We start from the raw sequence: 14652 nt of genomic DNA on the forward strand, positions 1-14652 counted from the left end.
TGTTTAAGTGTTCCCTTTATTTTTTTGAGCAGTGTATATATGCATTGAGAGAGAGCGTTCCTTAGAGACCCTTTTGTTCTGGGATTTTGGATTTCACTGTGATTTATAACCGTTCTTACATGAACAAACATGACTGATAGAGTTTTGTAATCAATTTAGTTAGGAATAAATTGATTTTTAWTTTTCAAACATTTGATTTGGCTTCTTAAAACTACCTCACAGTAAAAAAAAAAATCTAAACTTTCACAGTTTACAAATATCTTTTCAAATTGAGATAGGTATATTTGGTTATATAATCTGTCTGCTGCCCTTCATCCAGTGTGACCCGCGTCCCCTCCTGCCCCTCACACACCACACACCCTCTGCTTCCATGTACAAACACACACACACGCACACACACACACACACACACTGAGTGTACTTCACTAATGTTCCAGTTTCAACTCCAGCACAGAGGGTTCAAATGTGTGAGGTTGTGTATATTTTTTATTATTAATAATAGAACTATTAATAATAGCATTATTATTATTTTATTACTATGACCATGACTTGTTTTTGTTAAGTTTTAATTAATGTAAATTGGAAATAAAYGACAAAAACCAACAGACTGAAGTTGAGTTTTATTGAATTTCCTGTTAACGTACAGTCAAAAATATTYACACCCCAGGAGTAYTTAGWTAAATGGTAATCATTTAAATCAATCAACATGTTCTTCTAACTGGAAGTAATAATGTTTTAAATCTGATAGAAAATTTGTACCTAAAGYTAAACATTAGGGTGATGGCACTGAGATCTTCCAACCTCAATCATCTGGAATGTATCGCAAAAAAAAWTTGTRGGAAAAAATACCAAAGGAAACATGAAAAGAGCTGTCAGTAGTTACAAGAACTGTTTTATTGCTTAAACTCAGGAAAGGTTTTTCTTTTCAGCTATAAGAGTTGTAAAACTAATTTTTACTTTTTTTTTCTTCATTTAYAAAAATCTCTAGTTTTTTGCAGCTTTTAAAACGTTTCCTTCTATCACTTTTATGTATTCTTTATATCCTTTTATRTATCCCAATTTTTTATTATTTGTTTTTATCCTTTTAACACATCCATCCATCTTAAATCAGGCATCTAGAAATCCAACTTATGCTTCCCAGAATCTCTCTCTACGTGTGTTAGAGGGAGATACATTTGATAACATTAGACGTTTAATTATGGGGGAATTCCTCCATCGTMAATCAGCTGATAGTACTCTSTTACTTTAGTAATTCAAATCAATTTAGTTTATTTATATGGCATCAATTCACAACAAATGTCTTAAGGCACTTCACCAAAACAAAAATCATTTCAGTTCAATCACACAGTTGGTCCTAGTTATCAAACAGGCTCAGTTAATTATTCAAAGTAGTTTAAAATGTTTCTAATTTAGGTGTTTTTTTTTGTTGTTTGTTTTATGTTTAGTTTCTTTAATTTGTTCCATAATRATTTTATAATCATGTGATTATGATTAGGGTTATCCTAGATTATATGTAACTAGTATATTTATCTCCATACRTCCAGCCATCTTTTGTCTATACTCATTTATCTCATTCACAGCATCACAGCATGATGCTGCATCGACCGTGTTTCACTGCAGGATGGTTATATACAGACTTTTTTGGCACATTTATCTGATAAACTTAAATAAAATACACTAACATCAAAGGCCTTCAGATGTCACTGACCAATAGCATCAAGACAGCCAAAAACACACTAAGTTAAATAGCCAAGAGTCTGAAGGTAACTCTAGAGAAACAGCAAATAGCTACCAGTCAGGTGGGTTATGTMACATCTACCCTDCATGAAAGAGTAGTCAAAGAAGACTCATTTCAATTTGCCTCAAGCTGTGTACACAATAAACATGTTTAAGAAGTTSGTCCAGTTGAGAGCAAAATTGAACGCTACGTGTGTAAAATTGAACATCACCCCACCTCCCCCACAGCAACACATGGTGATGGAACCATCATTCTATGTGGATGTTTTTTTTTGAACAGGGGAAAAATACAAGGCTACCCTGAAAGAAGGTTTGTTAGAGGCTGCGAAAAATTGGAGACACATTACGTGTCCTTTATTAGCAGGATAACCACCAGACCAGGGCCAAATTGAGGTGGGTTAGATTTAAGCATATTAATGTAATAGTTAAAACTTGAACATACATCTAATACATCTCAATAGCCTTTTAAATTTTTTGCCAAAAATGCATCATTTTCTTCCGTTTCCCAATTAAGCACACCTTTGTATTTGTCTATCACAAAAAGCTCTACAAAATAAAAGTGTGTGACTTCTTTTGCAAGGCACCGCAAAAGTTTATTTAGATTTGAATCATTTGTTGTCAGGAAACAATAAAGTAAAGCAATGATTCAAACAAAACATCAACATCAATAAATGAAATCCCACAGCTAAAGACTATAACAGGTAGACATATTTAGATTTTGAGRTTTGGCTTGTCCAAATCATCAGCAAGCAAAAATTGGTCCAAGGTTTACTCAATACAAAATGTCCATTGAAGGATACAGAAATATGTTGCATGAAATTTAGATGAATGATTTGTGACAAACAGTAAACACCCACATTGCTACACACCCTTGTTTTTTRAAGGTCAGAGTTGTCCAATCTCATCTCCCTTTTAGCCTTTGGTTTACCAACGTGATAACGACTGACTCTAATTTAAAGAGTAGACACAATGCAGCCAGCCTTTTTCTGTGGGCTACAACACATGCACACCACATTTAGCACATCACAGTTCACAGATAGGTGACCTATTCTAAGTTCTGCTTCTGCACCTAAAACTGTCTGATAAAATCCAGGTACAGTTATAACAGTCTGATCATGAATTTGTACACAATTGTTTACATATTAAGCATAAATCAGTCCATTCAATTCCCTATTAATTCTTTATTTTCACAAAGTAAGAAAGAATTTAACAAATTTATGGAAACATTGACTGAAGTAAAGCAGATATGATTTTCAAGATGAACAACTGATTTATTTTAAATAAAACAGATGTATGGCTTCAGTTGCATCCTATTATGTCTGCAACACAAATAATTTGTATTATTATGTAAGCTACATCTAGTTATAACATTATACACAAGACATGAGTTAGAATGAGATTCTCAGGTGTCAAATTCAGAGGGCTGGTTTCCTGCAACTGTTTGATGTGTCTCTTGTCGACACACCTGAGTGCTTGAGGACRCAACTGGACCATTATATATATATWTTTTTTTTGTTTAGATTTTTTTATGCAAGTAGCATACAGGATGGTACAGGATAACATGAAACCATGTTATCCTGTACCATGGTTTCACAGTATGCTATTACAGGCTGCAGCCAGCTGTTTGACTGACATATTGTTACCAAAAGTTATGGATAAGGTTCCTTCTGTTTGTTCATCATTCCAATTTTTGTCCAACTTTGGGGACAAGAAAAAAATTTGCTGGGTTTCTTTCAACCAGCTTTGTGGCATTTGGTAGCAACAGGTGGGGTTGGGGGGAGAACTGTGTTTCTTCATGCTGGAGAAAACTCTGGCGGGTCAAGCACAATTTCTGGCATCTCATTCAAAATGTTTTGCTATTTTTCAAACCACCCAAAACCTACAATACATTGATACTAATAAATGCAATGCTCTGAAAACAAACAAACAAAAACGTACATAACGCTACACTTACATGAACTCTATTTTCATTCATCTCCCAACACGTTTACTTGGGTGTAATTTGAATGTCAAGACACTTATTTGGGTCATTCTTTTCTTAAATTTATTCATTTTTGGTCAAAATAAATGTGCAAAGAGCATCTGATGTTGTGACATTAATGCAGACGCATAAATTAAGGGAACATAATTTTTATTATGTCAAACCATATTTTGAACCGTTTCTCTACATTTATAATTGCCAATAGGGATTTTGTTTWAGAWCTCCTATTGTAGTACATTAGAATTGCATTAATATTTTAAGACAACACTAACATATCCCATTGAGGACGCTGGAGTTATTTGTACAATAAGTATGGTTGCAATACCCTCATGAAAATCAATCAAATGTGGCTGTTAATCCAGTGGGGTTTTAGCTCAATATGTGGAAAAAAATTAGAGAAGAAATTTATTAATTTAGACARATTTCCTAACATGTTACAACAAAACGTTTGGCTCTTTAATAATAAATGATGTGATTATTTTCTCAGCGTCTTTAAAAATGGAGGCAGTTCTGATAGAGTCCATGTGGTAAACTATGGAGAACAAAAAGCTCCAAATTGAATAAAGCAAATAAAGCATGAAATTATATTTATACATACCGTATTTTCCGCACTAAAAGGCGCACCTAAAAACCTTCAATTTCCTCAAAAGCCGGCAGTGCGCCTTATGATCCGGTGCGCCTTATGTATAGACCAATATTGAGCCACAACAGGTCTAGCAACTACGGTAAGCAGCCGCCAACTTATTTCCCCCAATGTCACTGTGGCTTCTTATGTAGCACGTAAACTCTGGGACCTCTGGCTTTGACTGGTAGAGCTGATGTTCTACAGCCCACAGCCATAAGATAATTAAAAAAACTCTGAAACTTCCATGCCATACCTAAAATCCATGTAGTCACGTTTATCAAGACAATTGTACTTACTTAAATAATCTATGCATTGGTTTTGTTCATTTCATGTTTGAGATCTTTGTTGAATTGTGGCACAATTAGACTCCAGTAKCCCAAACACAAATAGGAACTAAAGCAAAACCTCTAGATAGCAACCTATTTCACTAACTCAGCTCAAAATTTCTTTGTACCAATTATTACGTCTGTTGATATTTTTCAAAAACTGTTTGCTGCAGCGAAAGGACAAAGCACATCCTCTGCAGCTTGTCCAGAGTACGTTTAGATGAGTAGTGTGGTGTTTGTCTAAAACTGAAGGCCTGGTAAGGATCTGTGCAAAATCAGGGCTTTCAAAGAAGGAATGGCCGTGACAGTGCCTAAAAACACCACATACACACACACGTGTATGCGTGCACACACACATACAGATGACTAAAACAGCAGGACACACATCTGAATTTGTACACCTGACAAACACACTCCAACTGATTAGTGCCTTTCAAGTGTTCATTAGGGGTCAGCTGGTCAGCATCTCCTAATTAGAACCTAATGAAAGATAAAGAGCAGAGTACGAGGCATGGAGGGAGAAGAAAAGAGGGGCTACAAAGGGAGACAGAATGTTATTAAGTTCAAAAAGTCTTTCTCCATACGTAGTTTTGTCTCATCTTTACCTGCTGCGCTTTCATAACTTCTCCTCTCTCAGTGCAGAAAGTACAAGTTGAAAAATATGTCAAATTTTGTACTAAAACTGAAAAACAAAAATGTCATAAGAAAATAAATGTTTAGAATAAGAATTTAAAGGAATAATCTGTAAAAGGTTAATTCCCTCCATAGTTGGTAACTTCAGTAACTTCTGTCAGCGTTTCAGAGTCACGTTCCATAAATATGGCATCTGAATGTTAAGTTTCAACAGCATTCAGCTCAGAAGCCCGTGCTCAGAGTGTCTGTCTCTGTAGGGGTCTTACGTGGGCTGGGTAGACTCTTCAGGTACTCCAAATGCCTCCGGGCCTCAGCCTGGTTCTGCCGGACATAGTACACAACGTACACAATGACCATGAAGAACCACACAAACATGGTCACTAGCATGGCTACATCCGTGGTCTTCCTCTGCAGGCTGCAGAAGTTCACCCCGGAGTCCAGCAGCTTGACCAGCGGCTGACCTGAGTGCTCGCCTGGTGAYCCCGGGTCCTCCCACCGGCTCCCCTCCCCCACACCCCGCACGGAGCTCTCGCAGATGATCCCGTTCACGGTCTCGGGCTCCAGGTTCAGAGTCTCCATTAGCTCCTGCAGAGTGCAGTCACAGTGCCAGGGATTGTGATAGAGCCGCGTCTTGGCGCGAGTAGACCCAAACTCCTCCCTGCTGGCCTGCCTCAGCTGGTTGTGTGAGAGGTCCAGCAGGCGCAGGTCGGGTCCCAGGTGCCGCAGGGCCCCAGAGGAGAGAGAGTCGATGCGRTTGTGGGACAGGTAGAGGTCCCGCAGGTGGACCAGGTGGCTGAAGGCACTCTCTGGGATGTTCCGGATGTAGTTGCGCTCCAGGTGTAAGGAAACCGTCTCTGGTGGGATCCCCTCTGGGATTTCCTGCAGCCCTGCGTCCGAGCACAACACAGTGGCTGTCTCCCAGGCACAGTGGCAGCTGTCCGGGCACTGCGGGGTTGCTTGACCCCACAGGGTCGAGAACAAGAGTGACATGCACAGCCATGAGTAAAGATCCAGCTTTTCACCTGTCCCCCTTCCTCTTCCTCCACTGACGGTGCCACATCTCTTCTCACACAAGCTTGTGCACATCGCCTCACCATATCCCCATGACACACATCAGTTCCCAATCAGACTCAGGCTGTTGCTACAAGAGAACCTGACAGGTTTGGAAAAAAGGGAACAGAGTAAAGAAGAAAATCTGGAAACACATTCAATCAAAATGAGCATGCATGCAGAGGATTATATAGAGGAGAAAAACTTGCATTACAGAAATGAAATGAGCTTAAGATCCATCCAACACAAAAGGGCCTTTATAGAGCAACACTGTCGTGAATCATGCATAAAGCTAATTCTTTGCATGACAAACATCTTGCATGGTGGCTAATCCAGTAATAGCACCAGATTTCTGGAAAATGCACCAATACATTTAACTACAGTGGCTTCCTCTCTTAATCACAGTCTGAGCAGCTGTAATGATAGCCTAAGTGGCCCAATAAGGTTGCAAACCCCTTTTGCATTTCTGCATTAGAAGGACACAAATCATATAATGCAATTATCTCTACTCTACCMTACCTCCTTTCTGTTCTGTCCTTCAAGACCAGAATAAAAGGTATTATATTATCCTGATCGATACATTTTCATCTCATTTACCCTTCTATTCATGCCTCTATGATACCAGGGCTGCTTAATCACGCTGCAAGGGTTAAGCATGCTACGCGCTGTAGAGATGGAGGCTAGAGAGAGAACAATCAATAGCCCAAGCATTGCCTGTTAAGACTATTAAGGACAAGAACATCAATCCTGGATGAATCTCMCAGTGTCAATAAGTGACAATAGTGGGGAAAAAAATCCTCTTGCTGTAGTCTTGGTGTTACCATCTGCTCACCACTCATGAAACTGGAAGGCAAAATTWAAAAAAACAGAAACAATGTGCAAAACRCTGCAGATTATGGTAAATATTTAATGTGAGTTAAACTATTTCCAATTGAACAAGCCTCATATTTGCATGTTGTTTCGTTTCATTTGTCTTTTTTTAGTCTGTCTATCTCTGTAGACATTTTTCACTGCAATTTTCTCTGATGATTCAACCTGATGTTTCCAGAGCCGCTTTGTTTTTCTGAGGCAAGTGCATCCTTCCTGAAAATTATGTTTCTATAGGACAGGAATCACAAGAGACTGCTTGAATTTGATTACAAGAATACCCTCTTAAATGTCAAGCACCCTGTGTTTTCATAATAAAATCAAAACTGTCATGCGTCTCTAGTCTCCACTGGAAATAGAAAGAATATGCTTAAAGGCTGGAACCTCAGACTTTTTAGATTGCCCTAGATCTGTCTGATATGCTCAAATTAAACTGGTAAAAAGCCCAGTAAGTCCAGTAATATTAGGTGGAAATTTCAGGCACTCTTCATGATTTTCATTGATATACTGAATTAATGTATGCAAATTTCCAATTAGCAAAAAAAAAAAAAAAATCACATGATGCATGAAAAATAATGGGAATGAGGACAGTAGGAAAAAGAAACGAGCAAAAGAAAATACATTTCAATTATGATTTAAGTGTTCTGAATGTTATGTGTAAATTTTTTAGTACTAATAGGAAGTTAGATGAGTTACAGGCAGTTTTTCTTTTTGTTATATTTCCAATTAAAGTTTATTTAGTTTTAAACCCCGTTAATGAAACTGCCATAAATGGTTCTGATCAAAATATTCCAGTGTTTTCTTTTTGTTGGGTGCTTTGTAACTTTTTCATGCATAAATTATACATAAAATACGCCATTTATAATATAACTAATGTTTCCAGAAASCGTTTCTCTACACTATAGACTTTTTGTTAAATGAAAGCCCAACACAGCGGCCACTGTACATGTGGAACACATTTTACGCACACAACACACAATGTTCGGCAAAACTATCTTACCTTTAAAATAGTTTAATATGAAGTTTGATTCCATATGGTGGATGAAAGCGGGGTTGATTTCGGACTCCGTTTGTTGTTTATATTCGCTTTTCACCAAAATCCTCCTTTTCTGTGTGGATCCATGAGTGGAAACGCTGCGCTCCGTTGCCCACAGACGGCTCCATCTCGGACTGTCTCAGCGACGGAGACAGTTTTAGCTGTGAAGATGTGGGGCAAACTCTCCCTCCTCCTCCTCCTCTTCTTCCTCTCTCTCTCTCTCTCTCTCTCTCTTTCTCTCCCCGAGAATAGGTGTTTGTAAAAGGTAAATCCAAACACGGAGGGTGTGCCCTCATCACCTCTCCTTTCCCGCGGCATCCATCTCGCTTTTCTGAGAACACGCTACCTCCATGAGCTATTAACTTAATTACCTTTCGCTATAATTAGATTCTTAGAATAAGTCTTCCAGAAAAGCTGAGTGAATGGGGACAGGTACACACAGAGATAGGTTAGAAAAAGACTCCAAATAAATAACAGGMTCGCATTTAATYTAAGCTGCACACCGCGAAGTGGCGGCCACCTCATAAAAGCCTTAGAATAAATTACTTTTTATTGCAGGAACACATACTTACACTGAAAAGTTAAACCGAACCTCATTGGAGAACAATTAATCTGTGGAATGTAATGTAATAATTATTTTTAATAAAAGCACTAGCAGTGATTGCTACCCCTGCAGTTACGCTTTGTGCAGCCTCTCCTCCCCCCTTTGTCATTAGAACATAACTCACTCTTCTTTTTCAACATTTCACAAGGTGGAAGCAATGCACAGAGAGGGAGAGATCTACTCCTCTTTGTGCAATCTCTATAGATCATTCAGAGTCCTGGGTCTTCTCCTTTGCTCTGCTCTCTTCAGCTCAGCAAATAGGTTTTCCTCAGGATTTATGCCTGTGGACTGTGATGGGGAAAAAAAGGTTGATTTTATACTAAGTCAACAGGGAACCATTTCTGTGCTCTAATGGTCATTTTAGATCACAGAAGTCCTTGTGGTGACCTATTTTCACTTTCCTGAAATATGTTTTGTTTAAAATGTCCTTGGATTGAAGAGTTGCATTCATGCTATGGACTTTAACAAGAACCTTTGGCAGAAAGACATCCTTACATCCTCACACAGCCCCCATCATAGTTAACATGTGGCTTTTCCACACTTCTCCTACATAACAGATCCACCTGGAGTTTAGTCTCATCTGACCAAAGAACAGTTTTAGTTGAAATCCCAGTTGAGTTTAGCAAAAAAACGTATTTTCCTTTTTTCGTTTAATTCCTTAACAACCAATTAGCATGTAGACAGTGCCAAATAGTTGTGGTGGACATTTGATGACCCCAGGATGCCGGTCTCTAACTGGTTTACTCTTAACTTAACATCCTGCCCACTGTGTAGCTTAAAAAGTAGGGCATATTTTTAAAAATGCCCTATTTGAAGGGATCACTGGGGTGACACCAATGGTATCATTGGTGATTTTGCTTAAGTCAATTATTTCTTAACTGTTTTTTCCAGACTCAGTACATGTGCTCRAATTAAAACCTTGATCTTTAGAGTTTCCTTTTTTTTCCTTTTTTTTCCCCCAATCTTTGCTCATCTTTACTATTTGCTCCGRTGATACTTTTAAGACATCTTCACCAGCGTGCCAGTAAATTAATCCARAAATATGCTGTATTAATTTCTTCAGTTTCTTCCTATTTGACTTGAGCTGTCTGAAACTTTCTAACTTAAAGCAGAACTGAAATATGTCACTGAAGGTGGATGCCAAGTTGAAAGGAAAACTTTTATGACCTGTAAGTGATGGACTGCCTCCAAAAGGATGAGTAACAAATCAATATAAGACTGTCTTGAGTGATTACTTTCATTCCATGATGACAAATATTGGTCCTAGTGGGATAAGCCTCTTCCAGGTAACTAACCAGTTAATTTAAAAGAGGGAGTTTTGTTAATCCTATGTACTGACAYACAATCTTATCTGGAGAGTTTTTGACCCAAGCTCTATCTAAAGCTATCATCAAACACTAACGGAAGAAATAAACATTTTCAGCAATTAAACAAATGCTACCAATGTTTGTAACTTTCAAGGCAAAGAAAAACTCGGGTCAATAAGATTGGATGTTGGCACGTGAAGAATTAGGGTTTTATTCTAATGTTGAATAGACTTTACGCAAATCTCAAATTATTACAGTCAGCAGAAAATGTTMATCCACTGCTTTTTCTTGTTGCACATAATTGTTAAAAGTGAGTACTATTTCAATTCTCTAATGAAATATAGTAATCAGTGATTCATTCCAGAGACTCACTGCTTGACCTTTCCCATCATGATGCAGCCACCACCATGCATCATTATGACTCATACTGCAAAATAGTATAAATCAACTCCAGAAAGATAAATCTGAATAAACTAAAACCTATGGGKTTTTTTTTGCCTCTTAATAAATAAAACAAGTTCTTTCACAGCACACGTCACACTGTTAAGGAAAATATTGAAGGCAATCACAGTTGGGCGCACAGCTGTGCAGCCTGATAGAGTCAAAAGAAAATAAGGAAGATGTGGCTCTTGTAATCATTTCTTGTTTTGTCCTTGTTTACTACTGGAGGTCAAACAGAGAGGGGCCTAATTCGTGGCAGTGTACTGAGAGCCACTGTATATCAAGTTGAAAATGAAGATCGACATGGACAGGCAGGGAGGCAAGTGCACTAATTTACAAACACAAGGGACACCTGGCAACCTTGAGTTTCACAGACATCGTCATGAAATAACCACCTGAATAGCGAAAGCTTGAAACACGTGCAGGTGTACCAAACAGAACAATATACGTACTGCAGAGAAATATTATTTAGGGGGGTGTACTTTAGTCCAAGAGGTCTGGGGTTTCTTATCTTTTACAGCAGTAAGTGTATTGGCCCTTCAACAGGAGAGCCCTCAGGGGGAAGAAGGACTGATCTGACAGTCGGGATGGCTCCTCAGACCCCTCATCCTCTCCCCAGCATGTCCCACTTCCATCAGCCTCCTAAAATCTATAGCAATTCCACCCCTGACTAGAATAGTACAGAGTGCTGTGACACCAGTTCCTCCTTCCTTCTGCTTTACATATTAATACTGGAGAAAACTGTGCCCTTGATAGGATATTGCCTCTGTTTCCCAGAGTGAAGGCTGTGGACAAGCTGAGTTTGTATGTTTTCAGTCAGAAAACAAAAGGGTACATAATGAGGAAGGAAATAATGGCAGAGAGAAAAAAAAAAGTCTATTTTTCTGGGTTCCTGACTGAGRATGAAATCCATGATGACGGGTGAGAAGTTTAATTTTGCAGGAGGAAAAACAGAAATGAAAAAAAAAGAAAAACCTAGGGGGAAAAAAACGGCTGAAGCGGGAACACGAAGTGTCTATCTAGGATGATCTGTCAAGGAGAGCCTCTAAAAGATGTACATGCCTATGAGCAGTCTGCTGCTGACATTGTTGACAGTGTGAAGTCTTCTGGAAAACCCGGCTGCAGTGAAGTGAAGCCGTTCAGCATCATCTGTTTGGGTTGGCCGCTGTCCTCAGAGAAGAAAACACTGAATGAACCTTAAAACAAATGTGTAAAAAGGCATCAGAGACGTAAAAAAACCCTGGTAGAAACCTGACAGCCAGAGGGAGAAATGCATGTCTTCGTTAAATTGTATAAAAATAAAATCCTTGTTCAAGTGAGAAGGTCTCTTGAAATAACAAATAGCAAAGTTTACAAAGCCTTATCATCAKTTTGATTGTCATTAATGTGGGACTTTAATTGATGCAATGATGTTGTATTTGACCATTCTTTTTTCACAAAAGATACACAAATAAATGTAAAGACCAGAACCGGCTGCACAAGTTTGAAGTGGACTTTCTCAACTCTGAAAAGACTAAAATTCATATATTCTCAGTAATATTTGAGTAAAACTCTCTTAAAGAAGCACACTATAGTTAGCAAACTGGGTACAAGTACATCTTGTGACAGGAGCTTTTGGCTTTAGTCAGATGAGGGTTTGGTATTTATGAGGTAAAATTGAGCAAGATTTTAAAAAGATGACAGTAAACCAGAAAGAGCTACTAGTTYGTTATGCTCCATTCATAGAGTCTGGCACTAACATTAAATCCAACATAGCCATATCTAGCTGCAAGCCAGAAAACTAATTGAATTGTCTAATTTTGTACTCAACGGCCAAGTCAGTCACTATCAGTAATGCCATCTAAATGTATGTTTCTGCATTTCATGTATTTAAGCGATAAGAAATTTGTTCACAAATAGATGTGCATGCATTTACTACTGGGAAGATTTCAGTGAACTTAAGTCAATTAATTCTGACTTAAGGAGGTGTTACTGATTAATTGTGCAACTTTGAAATCTCCTTAAGCATGTTTTATTCCTTTTTTTGTGACAAGATAATTGCATAGATTACTCCTGACTTTGTTTCAGTCTCAACTCGACTCACTTTGCGCAATGCACCCGCATCAAGACAGGCCATCAGCATGATACTACCATCACCATGCTTTACAGCTGTTGTAGTGTTCTCAGGTCTGAAAACCTCACCTCTGAAATATAATTCATGAAACGCTTCTTTTTTGGTCACCTGAGTTTGGTATGAACAATGAAACTGGGGTGTCTTGAGTTTAGGGGGGTTGCTTCTTTTTCCTTGAACATCCAAACCAATTTAATTTCAATTGAGGGGAGCAGTCTGGGTCAAATGGTTGAAATCTGAAAACGGTTGGGTGCTCCCGGAGAGCAATGATCCCAAAAACACATCAAAACTACTGCAAAGACGAATGGAGAAAAATTGCAGCGTTCAGATGTTCAAGCCTGACTGAGAGCGATCCACACAGACTCTGAGATGTGACTTCAGTCAAAGGTTTATCTACTAAATCCTGAGTGATCATTTATTTACTTATTTTATGTTAAATATTTTCATTTAATTGTCATAATTTTGTAGAAATCAGTTTTTGCTTTGGCAAAAAAAAACKTTTATTTTCTGTCATTTTCTTTTGTTAAATGTTTTTGATTATGACTGATTTGTAAAAACAATAAAAAGGGTAAAACATCAAATGCGGTGAAAAACATTTATTGGGACCGTTTTCTTTTAGTTTTTATTCTTTGACCCTTTAACGTTAGAAAAAAAAGTTCAAATTCGTAATAAAAAGTCAGAAATTAACGTAACACTCTTCTCAATGATGTGTGTGATGTGTGTAAACTCCTTATTATCAGCGCATTTATGCTATATATTGTGTGTAATTTCATTCAAGGTGTGAGTCCAAGAAGAGTACGTCAGTCTTATAAGTCCAGATATTCTGCTGAGGTTCTTTGTTCTTTTTTTCCACTGTTTGGCCAACGGATATTTTCTTGTGCAGGAGTCGCCTAAAAAAAATGCTTACGACTAAGGAGTAGCGCAGGTTCACTTGCTGTGTCATTAGAAACTGTAGATGGAAAACTCTTCCCTGCTGACAAAACAAAGTATTAGCAATTTTTGCTTTGTAGGTAATGCRGGTAGCAGGCCAAGGATGTAGTGCTGACTGGTTCTGTAGGCAAAAATAATCTGAAAAAATAAATAAACATAAATGCAAAAAGCRGAAAGAGAGCACATCAAGCCATTTAGTTTGCCGTGCACATCAATAAGGCAAGAGCTCTTGAACATGAATAAGCTGAAGGGCCGTGTGTGTAAGAGCAGAGTGGCAAACAGAAGCTAAAATCAATACACTGTTGGCTGCAACTCAGTTTTTTCCCCTTCTTGTCAGATTGATGTTTGTTTCACTGTATCCCCAATTACACTGTTCTGATGAATACACCTCCACTGTGTCCCGTTCTGGTCAGACAGGGAAGCTATTGAGGGAAAAAAGTTTCCTTCTGCATCCTCTCAGAGAGAACAGCGATACTTGGCACAAAGTGAAACATTTACCATGTGACTTTAAAAGGCTGTTACACAGGAGGCTAGATTAGATGGATACTTTGGATTCGGTCCAGCGCAGAGTGATGGCCCCAAAACTCGCGTGCATGTGTGTAAGTATGTGCTTCTGCAAGAGAGGAAAATTAAAAAGATGAAATGTAACAGTGGTCTTCCTATCAGAAATGGCATACTTTAATTAATTGTTTTTTGTTGGGTTTTCACCAACGTCCACGTTTTCTCTAAAGAGTTTAAATTAGGAATTTGGGAAAACTAATCCAGAAGTCTAATTGTTAGCCTGCTTTATCCATTTTTTAGCCAGTTCTGATGAATTTGGGATCTTCATTCTGTTGGAACTACCATGTGTCTTAAATTCAACCATGTATTTCAAATTATCAAACGGCAAGCATTAAGGTGGCGGCATTACACTGGGGGAGTATTTTGTTGCAATATTTCCAGGTTCATATTCCTAAGTGCATGGTTTAATGAAGGATTATGCTCAGAATTCTCACATTTTAACCT

At 38.2% G+C, this 14652-nt stretch overlaps 1 protein-coding gene across 1 annotated transcript; it reads right to left on the minus strand.

Annotated features, from left to right (window-relative positions):
- Positions 1 to 4383: 4383 nt before the first annotated feature.
- LOC103464418 (leucine-rich repeat-containing protein 3-like) lies at positions 4384 to 8865 on the minus strand. Its single transcript, XM_008408499.2, has 2 exons — positions 8220 to 8865; positions 4384 to 6455 (listed from the first exon to the last, which is right to left on the minus strand). The coding sequence occupies exon 2, from the start codon at positions 6386 to 6388 to the stop codon at positions 5525 to 5527; it is 864 nt and encodes a 287-aa protein (XP_008406721.1). The 5' UTR covers positions 6389 to 6455; positions 8220 to 8865; the 3' UTR covers positions 4384 to 5524.
- Between the last annotated feature and the right edge of the window lie 5787 nt (positions 8866 to 14652).

The sequence above is a fragment of the Poecilia reticulata genome, linkage group LG5, assembly GCF_000633615.1.
Source record: "Poecilia reticulata strain Guanapo linkage group LG5, Guppy_female_1.0+MT, whole genome shotgun sequence".
In the NCBI taxonomy this organism is placed as follows: Eukaryota; Metazoa; Chordata; class Actinopteri; order Cyprinodontiformes; family Poeciliidae; genus Poecilia; species Poecilia reticulata.